The sequence below is a fragment of the Ochotona princeps genome, chromosome 4 (assembly GCF_030435755.1).
Source record: "Ochotona princeps isolate mOchPri1 chromosome 4, mOchPri1.hap1, whole genome shotgun sequence".
NCBI lineage: Eukaryota > Metazoa > Chordata > Mammalia > Lagomorpha > Ochotonidae > Ochotona > Ochotona princeps.
Window position 1 is genome coordinate 53,348,482 of NC_080835.1, and position 19,736 is coordinate 53,368,217.

The following is a 19,736-nucleotide window of genomic DNA, read 5'->3' on the forward strand; positions in this document are numbered from 1 at the left end:
CTTTATACATCTTCTCAATTATGTCTCCAGTTATATTCTTCTTTCTAGACTGAAAACCATTCCTTAGAAGTATCTCCAGTTTCCTCCATTAGGTAACACATCTAATCTGCTTCTGATGTATTTCATTAAATTCCTTCCAGAATCATAATTAGCTGTTGGGAAAGACAATACTCCATCCACAATTTCCTTAAGGGTTCCACAGACTTTATTACCATTAGTAGTCCTGGAAAGGTTTGCATTCAAATAGCAGGTGAGGTCACAGGTTTAATCATCAGTGCTCTCCACACTGTATCATCTGCAGTCACCTCCACTTAGCCTTCACAGCTCTGATCCATGCCAAACCGATACAGAAGTCTGAGTGTCAGCAGCAGGCCAGCACTTAAGCTGCAGCATTAGCCAGTTTAACTTTCATGTCATATTTTGGTCGTTCATGTGCACAAGTGGCAGACTATTATATTCCCTTCTTTACAAGCATAAACAATCTGACAAACAACATATCTGTTACACAAATTAACATCCTATATTTGGGCACACTGTACTGGGCCCCCAAACATCTGTAAGCATGGTAATCAGTTTTATCTTCTTATCATCTAAATTTCACTTGCTGTATATTAGCGCAGGCTTTATTCATGCTAACTTTAACCCCATCCTTTGGAGTAGAGACTGGTGTCTGTGGTTCGAAGCAGACCGCCAGGCCTAGCACTGCTACAGCTGGGAGAAGTCACAAATTCACCAAAGACTTTCTCACATAGATGGGTACTCCTGTCTTTTATGATCCACTCTAACAAATGACTAAACAGAAGAAATCCTGGAACTTCGGATATGTAACTAAGCCAGACAGAAATACTGACTGGTCCAGGATCTTATTACTCACAGCATTAAGAGACTGTATTCTTGAGCTGAGGAGTGCACACGAACTGTAACATAACTATAGGACACTCAGCCACTGCCTTGCAAAAACTGCAAAACTGCCGGGAATGTTAAAAATCACTTACACTTCTGCTGTCAAAAAATGAAGAAATCAGATCCAATGCCGTGTCTCAATGGCTAAATCCTCATCTTGCAGGTTCCAGGATCCCATATGGGCACCAGTTTGTGTCTCAGCTGCTTCTCTGCTCATCCAAGCTCCCTGCTTGTGGCCTGAGAAAGCAGTACAGGATGGCCTAAGGCCTTGGGACCCTGCATCTGCATAGAAGACCTGGAAAAAGCCCCAGGCTCCTGACTCAGCTCTAGCCATTGCAGCCATTTGGGGAATGAACCAGCGGCTGGAATATCTTTCTATCTCTCCTTTTCTCTACAAATCTGATCTGCCTTTCCCGTATTTTTTTTTCTAATTTTTAAAAAAGAATAAGAAATCAGTGGGGGTGGGAGTTGTGAAGATTAATCAACCACTGAAGGAAGGAAGGAAGGAAGGCAGGAAGGAAGGAAGGGTGGGCCGGCCAGCCTCTGGATAGGTTAAGCTACTTTCTGTGACATCAGCATCCCTCGTGCATGCTGGTTCTAGACCTGGCTGCTTCAGTTCCCATCCAGCTCTCTGCTAATACACCTGGGAAAGCAACAGCAGATGGTGCAAGTATTTGGGTCCCTGCATCCAGTAGGAGACCCAGAAAAAACTGCAGTATCCTAACTTCAGCCGGGCAGAGCCCCAACCACTGCAACCATTTGGGGAGTGAACCACCAGAAAAGAGCTCACGCTAACTCTGTTTTCCAAATAACTACTTTAAAAATAAGGAGGAGGTGGGAGAAGAAAGAGTAACTACGCTTTTTGACTGTATTTTATAAATTTTTATTTTTACTTGACTGGCACAGTGGATTATGCTCCCACCTACGATGCTGGCATCCCATATCAGAAAGCTGGTTCAAGTCAGCTGCTCCATTTCTCCACAATGCTAATGCACCTGCGAAGGCAGTGAAAGACAGCACAACTACTTGGGCTTCTGCCACCCATTGGAGATACCTGAATGGAGTTCAGGCTCCTGGCTTCAGCTTGGCACAACCTGCTCCGGCAACAGCAGTTATGGCCATTTGGGGAACAAACTAGTGGATGAGGAACTCAGTGTGTGTGTCTTTCTCTTCCTTTCTCTGCCACTCTTTCAAATATAAATTTTTTTTAATGAAAAAAATTTAAAGATTTACCAAACTGAAACCAAAATAACTATTTAGATTGTTTTATATAAAACTACAGTTGGAGCCTGCACTGTAGCGCAGTGAATAAAGCTAATGCTCACGATGCCAGCATCTGTAAGACCACTCTCTGCTCCACCCAATTCAACTCCCTGTTAACGTGCCAGGGAAAGCAGCTGAAGACGGCCCAAATCCTCGGGCCCCAGCCCCCACATGGAAGATCCAGAAGAAACTCCTTGCTTCAGCTTGGCATAACCCTGCCTGCAGCAGCCACATGGGCAGTGAATCAACAATGGATTCTCTCTCTTTGTAACTCTCTTCTGGATAAATAAATGGTAAAAAAAAAAAAAAAAAAAAAAAAGGGGGGGGGCACCAGCGCCGTGGCCTAGCGGCTAAAGTCCTCATCTTGAACACGCTGGGATCTCACGTGGGCCCCGGTTCTAATCCCAGCGGCTCCACTTCCCATCCAGCTCCCTGCTTGTGGCCTGGGAAGGCAGTCGAGGACGGCCCAAAGCCTTCGGTTCCTGCACCCGTGTGAGAGACCTGGAGGAAGGTCCTGGCTCCTGGCTCCAGATCGGCTCAGCACCGGCCGTTGCACTCACTTGGGGAGTGAATCATCAGATGGAAGATCTTCCTCTCTGTCTCTCCTCCTCTCTGTATCTGATTTTGTAATAAAAATTATAATCTTAAAAAAAAGGCTATAATTATTGAAATCTCATAGATTTTGAACACAAATAAGAGGAAAATAAATCCAACTAAACAATTTTGGACAAGTTCAAAAATAAGCCTGGAGCTATTCAATCTTTCTTGAGTACAGGAACTTCTTTCAATTGCTGGAAACTTAGTGAGCACTAAACAGGTAATGAATATAGGAAGGGATGCTGACAGTAAGTCCCTGGCTGGGAGCCTACACAAGACCATTTCTGTAGGCCATGCTGTATGGAACATTTGTCTTGGGGCTGGTTGTGGTACCACAGATTTGTCAGAATCCCATATCAGAGAGCCAGTTTGAATCTCAACTGCTATAATTCAAAACCTGCCAAAGTACTTGGGAAGGCAGAAGACAGCAAGTAGCTGGATCCTTGCCGTGTATGCGTGTATGTGTGTGTGTGTGTGTGTGTGTGTGTGACAAAGAGACAGACTCTGTCTTTCAAATATATTTTTTTAAAGAGAAACCCAGGCAAAAAGATTAAAATAAATTTTCCTTCTTTTTAAAGCTATTTAAATTATTTATTTACTTCAAAAGCAGAGAAAGATCTCCCATCTACAGATCCACTTCCCAAATATCCACAATGACCAGGATGGGTCATTTGTTCAAAGCAGAGAACCAGGAAGCCAATTTGTATCCCCCACATGGGTGGGAGAAATTCAACTACTGGACATTACCAGGGGAAATTAGAATCAGGAACTGGGGTTCAGAACTGAAACCTAGTACTGTGATACAGGACACGAGTGTCCCAACCAGCTTCTTTTTTAATTTTTTTTTTTTTGTTTTGTTTTTATAATCTATTTTATTGTGTTGTTGACAATCTTTACATAGTTAATTACAGTTAAAGAAAGAAAAAGAAAAGAAAAAAAAAAAGGTTCAGGGGGATAGGGAAGTGGGTAATACTATTATGTCCACATTGTTTCCATCTTGTATCTGAGGTAAAGGGGGATATTGAGGGAGAAGCCCCACCCGGTTTCCCGCCCACCCCGAGTCCCGGATGTGGGGCATGCTCTGAGATATGTGCTCGAGTGGTGTTAATAGTTCTCCGGTTATGAATCGCTGCCAGTTTCGCTCGATGAGGTCGTCCACTGATTGATATGGTCCATCATAAAGTCTCCGTTTGCCCCATATATCACTGCCAACATATAGCTGAGATGAATGATTGATCTGCTCTGTCTTCTGTCTTTTCTTGATTAGAGTTCTGAGTCCAGCAGTTCGATTAGGGAGATCTCCAAAGAAACTTTGAGGTATTCCCAGACTAGTTTCTTGTATGCTCTAGCAAGCACAGGGCCCGGCACAGTCCATCACCACGATCAGCTGGTGGTTGCAATTGCTGGGTTGGTTCTGTTTTCAGTCCCGAGTTGCACTGGAACCAATGGGTGTTGCAGTCCAGTCTGGTTCTGCCCAGCACGTACTCGGTCCTCACACAAACCAGTGGGAGCTGCAGCCTAGTCGGGGCGACCCACAATAACCCCCACCAGGGCGCGATAGTGTAGTGGTTAAAGTCCTCGCCTTGCAAGCACCGGGATCCCACATGGTCACTGGTTCTAATCCCGGTGGCCCCACTTTCTATCCAGCTCCCTGCTTGTGGCCTGGGAAAGCAATTGAAGATGGTCCAAAGCCTTGGGACCCTGCACCCACATGGGAGACCCGGAAGAGCTCCTGGCTCCCGGCTTCGGATTGGCTCAGCTCCAGCTGTTGCGCTCACCTGGGGAGTGAACCATCGGATGGAAGATCTTCCTCTCTGTCTCTTCTCCTCCTCTGTATATCTGACTTTGTAATAAAAAATAATCTTAAAAAAAAAGATTTTTTTTTAATAGAAAGGCAGATACACAAAGAGGAGAAACAAAGAGAATAATGTTCTGTCTGCTGGTTCACTCCCAAGTGGCAGCAATGGCTAGAGCTGAGCTGATCTGAAGCCAAAAGCCAGGAGCATCTTTAAGGTCTACCACATGGGTGCAGGGTCCCAAGGCCTTGTGCCGTCCTCAACTGCCTTCCCAGGCTACAAGCAGGGAGCTGGTTGGGAAGCAGGGCTGCCAGGATTAGCACCGGCGCCCATATGGGATCCTGACACGTTCAAGATGAGGACTTTAACCGCTACGCTATTCCGCCAGGTCATTCTGTGATCCCCCACTTATTAGAAAGATATGCAACAGGGGCTTGGCGGCGTGGCCCAGTGGCTAAGGTCCTCGCCTTGATCCCATATGGCCGCTGGTTCTAATCCCGGCAGCTCCACTTCCTCTCTGTCTCTCCTCCTCTCAGTGTATCTGACTTTGTAATAAAAATAAAATAAATCTTTAAAAAAAAAAAAAAGAAAGAAAGCTATGCAACATATATGTCCAATGTAATGAGGAAGTAAACTAAAAAAAAAGCAAGCATGGGGGAGGGCATCTGGTGCAGAGGTAAGACACCACTAGAGATGCCGACATCCCATTGAGAGTCAGCTTGAGTCCTGGCTCTGCTTCTAATTCCAGCTTCGTGCTAATGGGCACCAAGGAAGGCAGCAGGTGGCGGCTACAGTAATTGGGTCCCTGCCTCTCATGTGCGACACCTGGACTGATTTTCCATCCCCCACCCTCAGGTATTTGGGAACTGAAACAGTCGATGGGAGTTCTCTATCTCTATTTTTTGGTATTTCTTCCTCACAAATAAAATATTTTTTTCAGAACAAGGAAATTTGTATGTTAAAAATTATACTTTGCTTTTCTGGAACTGTTTAAGAATATGATACAGTTATTTCAGTGAATAGGATAGAGTGGCACACTTGAGTATTGCAGTCATGAAAATCTCTAATGTGACCTAATGACTAACGACAGTATCCTGGATGGGACCCTGGAACTGAAAAGTAATTATTAAACACCAGCATTTTGCAGATTAAGCTGCCACTTCCAACGCTGACATCACATACTGGAGTGCCAGTTTAAGTACCAGACACTCAATTTCTCAATTTAGTTCCCTACTAATGTGCCTGGGAAGGCAGCAAAAGACAGTTCAAGTACTTGGGCACCTGCCACTCAAGAGAGACCCAGGGGAGGTTCCAGGCTTCTAGCTTCACCACAGCCCAGTGCTCCCTTTAGGGAGTTAAGTCAGTAGATGAAAAATCTGTTGCTTGGGAAAATGATAGTCAATAAAAACTAAAGGGCTGCTGTCATGCAGTTCTGCTGCTGAACGCAATGCCAGCATTCCATAAAGAAAAGCCAATTTGTGCCCCGTCTACACTTCTGATCCAGCGTCCTGCCAATGCACCTGGGAAAGCAGCAGATGACAGCCACAGTGCTTAGGTCCTTGGATCGATGTGGGAGACAAGGAGAGTTCCTGGTTTCTGGCTTTGGCCTGGCCCAAATCTGACTATCGCCATCATCTAGGGAATTAAACTGCAAAAGGTGAGATACCTTCCTGGTTCACCCTGCTTCTCCGCATTCCAAATAAACAAACCAACCTAAAGAAATGAAAACAAACCAAATCTTAACAAAATATGGAACTTATTTAATGGTGATGTAGCTCTACTGATTCACTGGGTAAAATGTACCCTTTCTTGTTAATGTACACTTCCCAGGTACATTAACAGGAATCTGGGTCAGAACAGGAGTAGCTGGACCATGAACCAGTGCTCTGATACAGGACAGCAGGGTGACAAGCAGTACATTAACCCAATTACCACAGCACCAGTCTGGATTGTAGGTATCTGAGCAATGAATTAGGAGATGGAAGCTTTCGGTCCCTCTGCTTTTCAGTAGATTAAAATAAAAACAGAAGCTTTTTTTTAAATAATAGGAAACCTCTGTGCCAATATGAAAAAAATCTCATGAAATAAAAAAAAAAAAAAAACAGAATAAAACTACATTTTCTGTAGGTAGATATAGGAAATAAATTATATTCAAATTTCCTTGCATCCGCCTGAAGAAATCCTGCAACAGACACAAGGAACTCACATGGTTTATTATTCTAATTACTGAAGGGTGGCATGGGACGGGGAACAGGGTCACAGGAACAAAGGTGGGAGTAAACTTTCTCAAAGTATGCTTTTATATATAATTTTGATTTGTGAATTGATTCTATTACTTACATAATATAAAGATTGAAATGGCCACTTTAAAGCCCTAAGACAGATGAGATGACCTCACAGTCACCTTCAACTTTAGAATCTGTAACTAAAAAGAACGTCAAATGAAAGATGGTTAAAACTACTGTTACACTGACAACGAAATCCAATGAAACATTAATCCACTTTTATCTCTTAAAGGCAGCTGCAACATCATACTGTATTGTTTTAAGAATTATGTAATCTGGGCCCAGCGCGATAGCTTAGTGGTTAAAGTCCTCGCCTTCAATGTGCTGAGATCCCATATGGGCACTGATTCTAATCCCGGCAGTCCTGCTTTCCATCTAGCTCCCTGCTTGTGGCCCAGGAAAGCAGTCAAGGACGGCCCAAAGACTTGGGTTCCTGCACCACGTGAGAGACCTAGAAGTTCCTGGCCTTTAGCTTCGGATCTGCTCAGCTCTGGCCGTTGTGGTCACTTGGGGAATGATTCATTGGACAGATGAGCTTCCTATCTGTCTCTCCCCCTCACTGTATGTCTTACTTTGTAATGAAAATAAAAATTACATAATCCTCAGATAAAAACAATAAATTCCCTATGAATGGCTCTACCAAATTATTTAACATTGGGAAAATTAAAACGGTATGTTTGGGGCCCAGTGTGATGCCTCAACTGGTAAATCCTACCCATGCAAGTGCCGTAATCTCATGTCACTGCCATTTTTGTCCAAGCTGCTTCATTTCCCATCCAGCTCCCTATTTGTGACTTGGAAAAGCAACAGAGGATGACCCAAGACCCTGGGACCCTGCATCTGCATGAGAAACCAGGAGAAAGTTCCTTGCTCCTGGCTTTAGATTAGCTCAGCTCCTACTATTATGCCCACTTGGGAGTAATTCAATGGATGGAAGATCTTTCTGTCTCTTTTTTCCTCTAGAGTTCTGCCTTTCCCATTAAAATAAATAAATCTTAAAAAAAAAAAAAAAAATTAGTGTCCGGAACAGTGGCCACGTGCTTAAGTCCTTGCCTTGAAAGTCGAGGACTGGGCCCGGCAGCGTGGCCTAGTGGCTAAAGTCCTTGCCTTGAAAGCCCCGGGATTCCATATGGGCGCAGGTTCTAATCCTGGCAGCGCCACTTCCCAGCCAGCTCCCTGCTTGTGGCCAGCGGAAGCAGTCGAGGACGGCCCAATGCATTGGGACACTGCACCCGCGTGGGAGACCTGGAAGAGGTTCCAGGTTCCCGGCTTCGGATCAGCGCACCGGCCCATGGCGGCTCACTTGGGAAGTGAATCACTGGACGGAAGATCTTCCTATGTGTCTCTCCTCCTCTGTGTATATCTGGCTGTAATAAAATGAATAAAATCTTTAAAAAAAAAAAAAAAGAAAGTCCAGGACCCCATAAGGGCACAAGATCTAATCCCGGCAGCCCCACTTACCATCCAGCTCCCTGCTTGTGGCCTGGGAAAGCAGTCGAGGACAGCCCAAAGCCTTGGGACCAAGAACCTGCGAGGGAGACCTGGAAGAGGCTCCTGGCTCCTTAATTCGAATCAGCTCAGCTCTGGCTATTGCAGCCACTGAGGAGTGAATCAACGGACAGAAGATCTTCCTCTGATTTGCCTGTTCTCTATATATATGTGTTTCCAATTTAAAAAAAAAAAAAAGACTTATCTGAAATGTATATCGGTACACTTCTCAAATGCCCACAAAAGCGAGGTTGGGGCAGGTGAAACCAGCAGCCTCATTTGGGTCTCTCATGTCAATGTCAGAGGCTCAAGTACCCAGGCCATTTTCAGCTCTTAGTCAGGCATAGTAGCAAGGAGCTGAACCATAAGTGGAGCAACCAAGACACAAACTAGTACTCACATGGAATAGGGCTGCAAGTAGAGACTTAACTTACAGTACAACACTGGCCACTTTACTGATCATTTCCCATGGACCATTCAAATACTGTATTTATTAACTAATCTTCATGATAACACTGCATGATAGGCCCTATTATGTTTATTTTATGGATAAAGAAGCTGAAGCATAAAGATATTGGGCTAATCTGCCAAAGGTCAGCACCAAGGCTAACATAAGAAATCCAGACTATACTATTAAACCACAAGCTCTACTGCTGAGTTTTAATGCTTTACTACAAAATATGGAAAACATTTTCTCGTAGGGTCCTAGGTTGCAAAAGGTAACTGCAAGAAGGCATAGACAGTTTGATACTATCTAAGCCTGTAGTACTCACAAGTGTGATCCATGGACACCTAACCTAAGGACCTCTGACACACATGATGGAGGAGGAAGACAGGGGTAGGTATCCAAGAACTTTCATAATATTAAGAAGTTAAGTGGGGGGACCTGGCACAACAGTCATGTTGTTAAATCCTCAACTTGCATGTCGGGATCCCATACGGGCACCAGTTCATCTCCCAGCTGCTCCACTTCCCATCCAGCTCCCTGCTTGTGACCTGAGAAAGCAGTCTAGAACAGCCCAAAGTCTTGGACCTTGCACCCGTGTGTGAGACCCAGAAGTTGTTCCTGGCTCAAGGCTTCAGATAGGCTTGGCTCCAGCCATTGCAGTCACTTGGGGAGAGGACCAGCAAACAGAAGATCTTGCTCTATGTATTTCCTTCCCTCTGGATATCTCCACTTCCAATATAAATAAATAAATAAACAAATAAATAAATAAATAAAATCTTATAAAATGTTGGGGCCCGGCACAGTAACCTAATGGCTAAAGTTCTCATCTGGAACGCTCCAGGATCGCATATGGGCGCCGGTTCTAATCCCAGCAGCCCTGCTTCCCATCCAGCTGCCTGCTATGGCTTGGGAAAGCAGTGGAGGATGGCCCAAAGCCTTAGGACCCTCCAACCAAGTGCGAGACCAAGAGAAGGTTCCTGGCTCAGTTTCGGCCGTTGCAGTTGCTTGGGAAGTGAATAATCGGACGGACGATCTTACTCTCTGTATCTCCTCCACTTTGTATATCTGACTTTGCAACAAAAATAAATAACACTTTAATAACAAGTTTGAATTTTTTTTTTAAAAACGTTAATTGGATTTTTTTTCTCTCTTTCCCTCATGAGTTTATAATGGAATTTCCTAGAACCTGTATGATGTGTGATATTACAAGAGACTAAATACAGAAGTAGCTGTGAGAATCCAACTGTCTCTTATTAAGTCTGATATTAAGCATATTTGAACGGCCTAATGTTGTAGCCTAGGACCTAATGCCTTTACCTCATATGCACAGGAATCCCATATGGGCGCCAGTTCTGATCCCGGTGTCCCCATTTGTCATCCAGCTCCCTGCTTGTGACCTGGGAAAGCAGTCGAGGATGGTCCAATGCCTTGGGACCCTGCACCCACGTGGGAGACCCAGAGAGCTCCTGGCTCCTGACTTCGGACTGGCTCAGCTCCAGCTGTTGTGGCCACTTGGGGAGTGAATCAATGGACAAAAGATCTTCCTCTCTCTCTCTTCTCCTTTCTGTATATCTGATTTTACCGTTTTTTTTTTTTTTAAAAAATAGGTGAATCTTAAAAAAATGTAAAACAATGCCACTATCACTAAATTTTTGTTTGGAAAATAGTTCATAAAAGTGATACTGAACACAATGTATGTACTACTTTTAGCTTTAAGTATGTAGTTTACACTTATGTAGTTATTCTTTTAAACATTTTCTCAACTTTCAATACACCAACAGAACTCTTTAGGGTCCTCAACAATTCATAAGATCCTAAAGAAAACTTGAGAAGAAAAGTTTAAGCAGTACTGCTCCAGACATTATAAGTCGTTCTGCACCGCTACTCTCCCACTGGAAACCTTCCCGTATCTAGCACACAAAAACCCAAAAGGTAGAATAAAACAAGTGTGATAAAAAATGGGGAAAAAAAGGGAGGGGACCAGATCAGCTACATGTTTTTCTACCATCATATTACCTAATTTAAAGTCAGCATCATTTGAATATATTAAAATTTTTTTCTGTAAAACACTGACATTCCTAAAAATATCTCTGCATTTCAAGACAAGGTTAAAAAAAAAAAACAGAAAACAACAAAAAAGGATTTTCCTTAGGGTGGGTATTGTGGCACCGCACATTAAGCATGTCTGGTGTCCTAGGGAGAACCTAATATGGTGTCCTGGATGGAAGCCTGAACAATCCTGGGAAAGTTGAATAAAACTAGGACTTTGGTCCAATATTAATGCATAAATATTGGTCATGGTTTGTGACAAATATGCCAGAGTAACGTGAACAGTCACAAGATGTGTGGATTTCAAGGAAATTCTTATGTACCATCTTCACAGCTTTTCTTTTTTTTTGGAGGGGGGGAGTTAATTGTAAAGTCAGGTATATATAGAGAAGGAGAGACAGAGCAAAAGATCTTCCATCCAATGATTCACTCCTTAAGTGGTCACAATAGCTGGAGCCAAGTCAATCCGAAGCCAGGAGCCAGCAGCCAGGAGCCTCTTTTGGGTCTCCCATGTGGGTGCAGGGTTCCCAAGGCTTTGGACCGTTCTCCACTGCTTTCCCAAGCCATAAGCAGGGATCAGGATGGGAAGCAGGGCTGCTGGGATTAGAACCAGCACCTATATGGGATCCCGGAGCGTTCCAGGTGAGGAATTTTGCCACTAGGCCACTGCACCAGGCCCATACTCACTTATCTTTTCATTGTAAACACAGATTTTACAGAGGACAGAAAGATTTTCTGTCCACTGGTTCACTCCCCAAGTGGCAGCAACAGCCATAACTGAGTCAACCCAAACCTAGGGGCCCAGAGTCAGGAGTTCCTCTGGATCTCCCATGTGGGTGCAGGGTCCCAAGGCTTTGGGCCACCCTCTAATGCTTTCCCAGGCCACAAGCAGGGAGCTGGATGGGAAGTGGAGCAGCTGGGAGATGAACTGGTGCCCATAAGGGATCCCAGTGTGTGCAAGTTGAGAATTCAGTCACTGAGCCATTGCATTGGGTCCCGCTTTTCTTTAACATATGTAATTATCTTCTAATTTAAAAATGTACTTTTTAAAAAATCAGCAAATGCATTTGTTCTGGAAACCTTTAGTTAAAACTAACCACTGGGGACAGAATTAAGCTACCTCCTGTAATGCTGGCCTTCTCAATTTTGAGTCCGAGCTGTTTTATCCAATCCACCTCCCTACTAGTGGCTTGGGAGAACAACAGAGGACAGTCCAAGCGCTTGGGCCCCTGTCCCCAGCTTCTGCCTGGCCCAGCCCTGGCCACTGTAGCCACCTGGAAAGGAACCAGTGGATAGAAGAGCTCTTTCTCTGCGTAACTCTGCCTTTCCAATAAGTAAATAAATAATTAAAACAAAACAACACAACAACAACAAAAAAGAGGCATGTTTGGAAGCAGGAATCCTCTTCTTCTGATATAGGAGACAGTAAATGATATTCCAAGAACATGGGTTCCTGCCACCATGTGGGCATTTGGATGGAGACTCCTGACTGCAGCCTGGCCCAGCCTCAGCTGAGAACCAATGAACGGAAAATCTGTCACTCTTTCAAATAAAACATTTTAAAAAATTAAAAATCTTGATATTTAAAAAAAGGTATTCCTGTTTTGGAATTGTGCATTTCAACATTACACACACACATTATCAAATTAGTAAAACCATAGAAAGTTCATACTTAATATCTCCAAGACCAATGGCATTAACTCGATGTTTCACATACCAACGGCCTAATTCCAAATCAATTCCTTGTACACAATTTTAAAATTACTTTTCATATCATTGTGTGGTATTTAACAATAACAGCTTTTGGGCCTGGCGCGATAGCATAATGGTTAAGGTCCTCGCCTTGAACGCCCCGGGATCCCATATGGGCACCAGTTCTAATCCCAACAGCTCCACTTCCCAGCCCGCTCCCTGCTTGTGGCCTGGGAAAGCAGTCCGAAGACGGCCCAAAGCCTTGGGACCCTGCACCCGCGTGGGAGACCTGGAAGAGGCTCCAGGTTCCCAGCATCGGATCGGCGCGTATCGGCCCGTTGCGGCTCAGTTGGTGAGTGAATCATCGGACGGAAGATCTTCCTCTCTGTCTTTCCTCCTCTCTGTACATCTGCCTTTCCAATAAAATAAATAAATCTTAAAAAAATAATAATAACAGCTTTAACAAAGTAAGATTTTAATTCCAAAAACAAATACATAATATAAGTGCTTTAGTTGTTCTGAAGAGACATGGTGAAGGTTTTCAATTTATTGATTTCCCCATCCCTCTGAACATCTGGAGTACCTCTGTAAACAACCAGATGATATACAAATATAAATAAAACAACCAGGGCCTGTGTTGTGGCATAGCAGGCGAAGCTTTGCATGTACCAGATTCAGCTCCCTGCTAGGTAGCCTGGAAAAAAACAGCAGAAGATGACTCCAGTACTTGGGCCCGTGACACTTATGCAGGAATGAAGGTCCTGGTCTAAGCCTGACCCAGCACAGGTCATTTCTACCATCTGGGGAATAAACCAGAAAATGGAAGAACTCTGTGTGTGTGTGTGTGTGTGTGTGTGTGTGTCTGTCTGTCTGTCTCAAATTTGTTTTAAAGATTTATTTATTGGGCCCAGCGGCGTGGCCTAGCAGCTAAAGTCCTCGCCTTGAACGCCCTGGGATCCCATATGGGCGCAGGTTTTAATCCTGGCAGCGCCACTTCCCAGCCAGCTCCCTGCTTGTGGCCAGCGGAAGCAGTCGAGGACAGCCCAATGCATTGGGACACTGCACCCACATCGGAGACCTGGAGGAGGTTCCTAGTTCCTGGCTTCGGATCGGCGCGCACCGGCCCGTTGCGGCTCACTTGGGAAGTGAATCACTGGATGGAAGATCTTCCTCTCTGTCTCTCCTCTCTGTATATCTGACTTTGTAATAAAAATAATAAATCTTTAAAAAAAAAAAAGCTTTATTTATTTTATTGGAGAGGCAGATATACAGATAGGAAGAGAAACAGAGAGGAAAATCTTCCATCCACTGATACACTCCCCAAGTGGCAGCAATGGCCAAAGTTGAGCTGATAGGAAACAAGGAGCCTCCCCCAGGTCTTTAGGGTCCCAAGGTTTTGGGCCGTTCTCAACCACTTTCTTAGGCCACAAGTAGGGAATCGGATGGGAAGCAGGGCTGTCGAGATTAGCAGCGGTGCCCATATGGGGTGCTGAATGCAAGGTGAGGACTTTAGCCACTAGGCTACCACGCCAGGCCCATGTGTCTATTTCTAACTTTCTTTTTTTTTTAAGATTTATTTATTTTCATTGCAAAGTCAGATATACAGAGAGGAGGAGAGCAGACAGAGAGGAGGAGAGCAGACAGAGAGGAAGATCTTCCATCCCCAAGTGACCGCAACGGCTGGTGCTGTGCTGATCTGAAGCCAGGAGCCAGGAACTTACTCCAGGTCTCCCATGCGGTTGCAGGGTCCCAAGGCTTTTGGCCGTCCTCAACTGCTTTCCAAGGCCACAAGCCGAGAGCTAGATGGGAAGTGGAACTGCTAGGAACAGAACTGGCACCCATATGAGATCCCGGCGCTCAAAGAGAGAATTTTGGCTGCTAGGCCACGGCGCCAGGCCCATTTCTAACTTTCAAAATAAATCTTTAAAAAGTAAATTTCACCCTAACAGAAAGCTAATATAGGCAATGAACTTTGGTTACTGCTGGATTCAACCATCATTTATCGAATATTTCTGAGCAGCTACTAAGCATTTTGCACTCCATGGTGATATAATAAGCAAGAATGAAAATGAGAATTGCATCCTGCCCTGGGAAACAGACAAAAACAACACACAGAAAAATAAGATAATTATACATGTGGTAAATGCTATTAGAGTACAGGTTTTAAGAGTTGAGGTGCGGAATTCTAACAGACCAAAAAATAAATAAGTTATGAAGAGCTATATCAAGATGACAGATTCTACAGACCTCTGCTAATGTATAAGAAAACTAGACACTGACCACAGAAAGTGAGCTCAGTCTTTCATTGTCAAAGCTACTGGCTAACACTCCTCAGCAAGTGCAGTGGCCTCAAAGAACTAGCCTCACAATTCCACAAGAAAAAGCAGGTAAACACACTCTGAAAAACATCTAGGTGGAACCCAAGGAGGTAACTCACCATAACGTGGCATCATGAAGCAAATGTTGAACCAAAGAACACAAGATAAAAACGAAGAAAATCTAAACTATCAAGTTTAGTTAATAACATTCAATATCAGTTCACTGTTGATAAATCTAATATGTTACTAATAGGGGGAAATCAGGTGCTGGAATACATGGAAATCCTCCACACTAAACCAGAAACTGTTCTAAAAAAAGTCTATGTATATATTTTTAAATCTAACAATGCTTCAAGAATTACAGTAGAGCGCAGAATTAATCATCAATCCTTTAACGAAAGTAAACAAGAAGTCACAAAAGTTTGCAATGTGAATTAGAACATAAATACCTAAGAAATTCAAAGGAATCCTGTAGAAATCTTTCCACAGAGATTAATACGTCTTAATGCAAACTAAATGGCTCTGCATCTCGGCAGGCAATAATATCTCGAGAGTGCACAACAAGCCATTAGGGTCTACTTATCAATAATGACCACTGTACTGCATTTCACACGCAGCACTTTCTTGAAACTGCCATATGATAATAGCTGAACCAGCTCCAAGGGTTCTACCAAGTCACTCACCAGAACATGTTTATACTTAAAGGAAATCCATATGCAAAGAGAGGAGGATCTTATTGTTTCCGTGGTAAAGAGACAATAATGCATGTACGAAAGGACAAACATTATTTTCCAGGTCCAACTGCAAGGCAATTTTGCAACAAGCACAAACCATACAAATCAGAATAGTTTAAGCTAACCGTCAAAGCCATGGATTCATGCCATTGTATGACTTCCAGTCAAAACAAATAACTAATGTTTTCTATAACCTCATCTAAGATACCTAGACTTCAAAAACTTGGTGACTTGGAACTGACCCTTCAGTATCTAGAATGAAAGATGGTCATGAAACTGAGAAAAACAAAGGAGGGTGACTCCTTAAACTACCCAGTCGTTTGTATAATATAAAACTATTATTACCATAAACTGCCCTCTTAGAGACAAGCATTTCAAAAACAGGATGTTGTATCAAGCAAGAATCTTGACCAGGTCAATGACTGAACAATTTCATCAGAGACCAGGAAACGTTACGCTAAGCATTAGAGAAAAAAAAAAGTCAGCCCAAATGGCATTTAAATCTAATTTATGTAACTAGATGATGAATCTATTCCTACTCCATTCCATTACCCAAAGGAAAACCTACAAAAGGAAGATATCCATTCTAAGCCTTCTCAATCCTAAATATCAAACTGGAAAACACTCCAGAAGAAATGAATAATTAACACTGCTCAGGAATTCCTGTCTGCACCACCATGAGGAGAATCAGACGCTTCCAGACGAAGAAAGGGGAGGTGAGATTTCAAATCCCAAGTAAAATGATCATGACATAGCATCTGGCGGCGATCGAGAAAGCAGCGACAACGCCGAAAGAATCGTCAGTGACCAAAGTCAAGAGAAGAAAACACGGCTTTTCAGGCGAGCCACAGCCCAACCCACGGGGCAAAAAATCGCCACGGCCGACGCCACCCCTGCTCACCCCCCCCAACCAGCCCATGCCCAAGTCGCCCCCATTCAGAAATATTTCCTCTACAGCCAGACAAATCCCCCAGGCAGGTGGAAACCTGCCGCTATTCTACCCCAACCCGGACCACCACTCCCCTCCAGGCGCTCAGCACTTTCAGGGCCAAGCCTCCAGGGAAAACAACGCCCAGATCCCACCCTCCTCTGCCCAAGGTTGCAAGACGGGCCCGTCCCCAGGCTGGGGGGAGGGGGTTGCTTTCCGGAGCTGGGGCCTCACCTAGCTGAAAGAAATGAAGGGAAAGAACAAGAAAACAAGGGTGGGGTCCAAGACGGGCTGACGGGGTCGCGGAGCCCGCAGGAAGAAAGGAATGGACAACAGGCTGGGGTGGGGTAAGGACATAGCAGGCAGGCTCGGCACTCGGGCTTAAGGAGAGGGAGAGCCCGACACCCACCCTCGGAAGCAGGCGCCGGGCAGCCGGGGTGGGGGCTGGAGGACGGGGAAGGGGCTGGACGGGGTGGGGGGGCTGGACGCCAGGTCGGCAGGGCGCCTCGGCGGACCGCAGGCCCGCACCGGGGGCGGCTGCCAGGACACTCACCGCTCTGCTCCCCCAGGAACACCAGCTTGAATTTCCTCAGCGGATTCCCGAAGTCTCCGCCCGCGGACATGATGGAGCCGGAGGAGCAGCTGCCGCCTCAGCACAGAAGACCTCCCGGCTCTACGCCTGCTCCCACCGGCTGACCAGGAAGAAGGGAAAAGAAAAAACCAGCGGGAGGCGAGCGGAGCGGCGGGCGCGGGGCCCGGGAGGAGCAGGGCTGGAGGGCAGCAGCCGCCGCCGCCTCCCCGCAGAGTCGCCCAACACCGAGCGAGGCCCGCGGCTTCGGGACGAGATGGAGGGCGGTGTCGAAACGACCGGGACTGCCAAGGCGAGCGCCTTTCCCTGCCTCGGCACCCAGCACGGACACCCGGCGGGGAGAGGCGGAAGGTGGCGGAGCGTCAGGGACCTCGCACCCAGCTCCTCGGCGCCCACCGCCGCCGCCGCCGCCGCCGCAGCCGCCGCAGCCCAACCTGCTGAGTGCGCGAGCCTCTGGCGCGGCGCGGGGCGAGCCCGTGCGCGAGCCTGCCGCCCCTCCGGCCGCCGCCGTGCGTGTGCGTGCGTGCGCGTGCGCGCCGCCCGCGCCTTCCCCGCCCCACACCGGGGCAGAGCGAGCTGAAGGCGGGGCCGGATGAGGGCGGGGCGGGGCCAGGGGAGGATGGGGGCGGTGAAAAACGCAGGGCGCTTACGTCACTTACGGGAAGGACCAATCGAAAGAGGCCGGGGTTGGGCAGCGAAGAGAGTACAGAGGAGGGTCGAGAGCGCGCGCGCGGCCGTGAAGAAAGGGAAAGCGGAGCGCGGTGGCGGCCATGCCGAGTGTGGCGGGTGACCGCGTTCTGCGGCGGGAGGAGAAAAAAAAAGAAGGTGGGGCTGCAGGAGGCGGGGCCGGGACGGAGATGGAAGGAGCACAGCAGTGTGTGGGTGGGGTCGGACACCCTCGCGGTGTGAGTTAGGTGCAGCCCTGCCTTTCATCCCTCGGGCCCGCCTTTCTCCCCTGCACCCGCCCACCCACCTGCATCTTTCGCATCTCAGTTCCTCTCACGTCATCTTGCTACATTCAGTCCCTAGATGCCGTTGCCCCAAGGGTTTTGTAAATGCCACAATCAGAACCTCCTTACTTTTGTGCAGAAGGAAACGGAAACCCAGAGGGAGGAAATGACTTGCAAAATCCACAAGTCTTCAGGTAGGGCCAGGCTCGTTTCCCACACCAGAACCTCTGGGACCTCTTTATCGGTAAACCCATGGTTTCCTTAAGCCTAACATGCCTTGCTTGTGCCTCGGGTATTGCTAACCCTTCATATGCTACATGACGCCCACCTTGCCACACAAGAGTTGGCAGGTCACTTAAACCCCTTCTCACAGATGCTGAGACTGAGGACACGCTAGGAAACTTTCTGGAAGATTACAAATCACAACGCCTGGGCCCGGAGCAATAGCCTAGGGGCTAAAGTCCTCACCTTGAACGCACCAGGATCCCATAATGGGCCCTGGTTCTAATCCTGACAGACCCTCCTCCCATCCAGCTCCCTGCTTGTGGCCTGGGAAAGCAGTGGAGGACGGCTCAAAGCCTTGGGACCCTGCACCCACGTGGGGGACCTCGAGGAAACTCCAGGTTCCTGGCTTTGGATTGGTTCAACTCTGGCCGTTGTGGCCGCTTGGGGAGTGAATCATCAAACAGAAGATCTTCCTCTCTGTCTGTTCTCCTCTATGTATATCTGCCTTTCCAGTAAAAATAAATAAATCTTAAAAAAAAAAATCAGAACGCCTGAAATATGGAGAAAGATTAGCTGCTACTTACCTGAGGGCTTGCGCTACGAGAGAAGTTCCCTTCCTTGAGCCGTATGAAGCTTGTGCATGTTTCTGTGGAGAGGATGCATGACTTTCAGCATTGATCTGAAAGAAGCAAGGGCTGAGGCAGGTGTTGTGGCACAAGAGGTTATGATACTGTTTGCGAGGCCACAATCCTACACTGGAGTACCTGGAATAGAGTCCTGACTCCCTTTCCCATCCAGCTTCCTGTCAGTGTGCCGGGGAGGCAGCTGTTAATGGCCCAAGTACTCAGGGTTCTGTCATGCAGGTGGGGGACCCAGATGAAATTCCTGCCTCCTGGCTTCGGCCCATCCCAGGCCAGCTATTACATGCGTTTGAGAGTGAACCAGGAAATGGACAATCTGTCCCCATCACCCTTTCAAATAAATAAACTTTCAAACAGAAGATTGATGACACAATCAAAAAGAATCTTAAAGCAGCTCACTATAATATGGAAAACTAGCATAATACCAACACTACAACAAGGAAATGTAAGACTTTTGTTTAAATTGTTACTTATTAGAGAGGCAGAGTGCTAGAGATGGAGGCACAGATTTTCCATATAGTGGCTTAAACTCCAAAAGCCCACAGCAGGTAGGGCTGAGCCAGGCTAACACCAGGAAGTCTATGCAGGTCTCCCAGAGGAAGGACAGGAGCTCAGCTCCCTGTGCCATCACTGCTGTCTCCCAGAGTGCACTCTGAGGCAAGAGTGCAGCCTGGACTCAAACACAGATGCTGCATATGGGATAAGGAGGGTAGCATGTTAACTATTTGGCCAAATGTCTTCCCTAAGGAAACTGTTTTAAAACTAAAACAAAACAAAACAATTCTTGCAAACAAGAGTAAATACCGGGCCCGGTGTGATAGCCTAGTGTC

General features: G+C 46.1%; 1 protein-coding gene across 2 annotated transcripts in view; it reads right to left on the reverse strand.

Annotated features, from left to right (window-relative positions):
• RAB6A (RAB6A, member RAS oncogene family) overlaps positions 1–17,508 on the reverse strand; it is a 54,600-nt gene extending 37,092 nt beyond the window's left edge. Inside the window, exon 1 of one of the 2 annotated variants that reach the window (XM_058663566.1) lies at positions 17,055–17,508. In XM_058663566.1, coding sequence (XP_058519549.1) covers positions 17,055–17,124 — 70 coding nt within the window. In that variant the 5' untranslated portion in view covers positions 17,125–17,508. The remainder of the gene's footprint in view (positions 1–17,054) is intronic. The other variant, XM_058663565.1, reaches the window with a different exon arrangement.
• Positions 17,509–19,736: the final 2,228 nt, after the last annotated feature.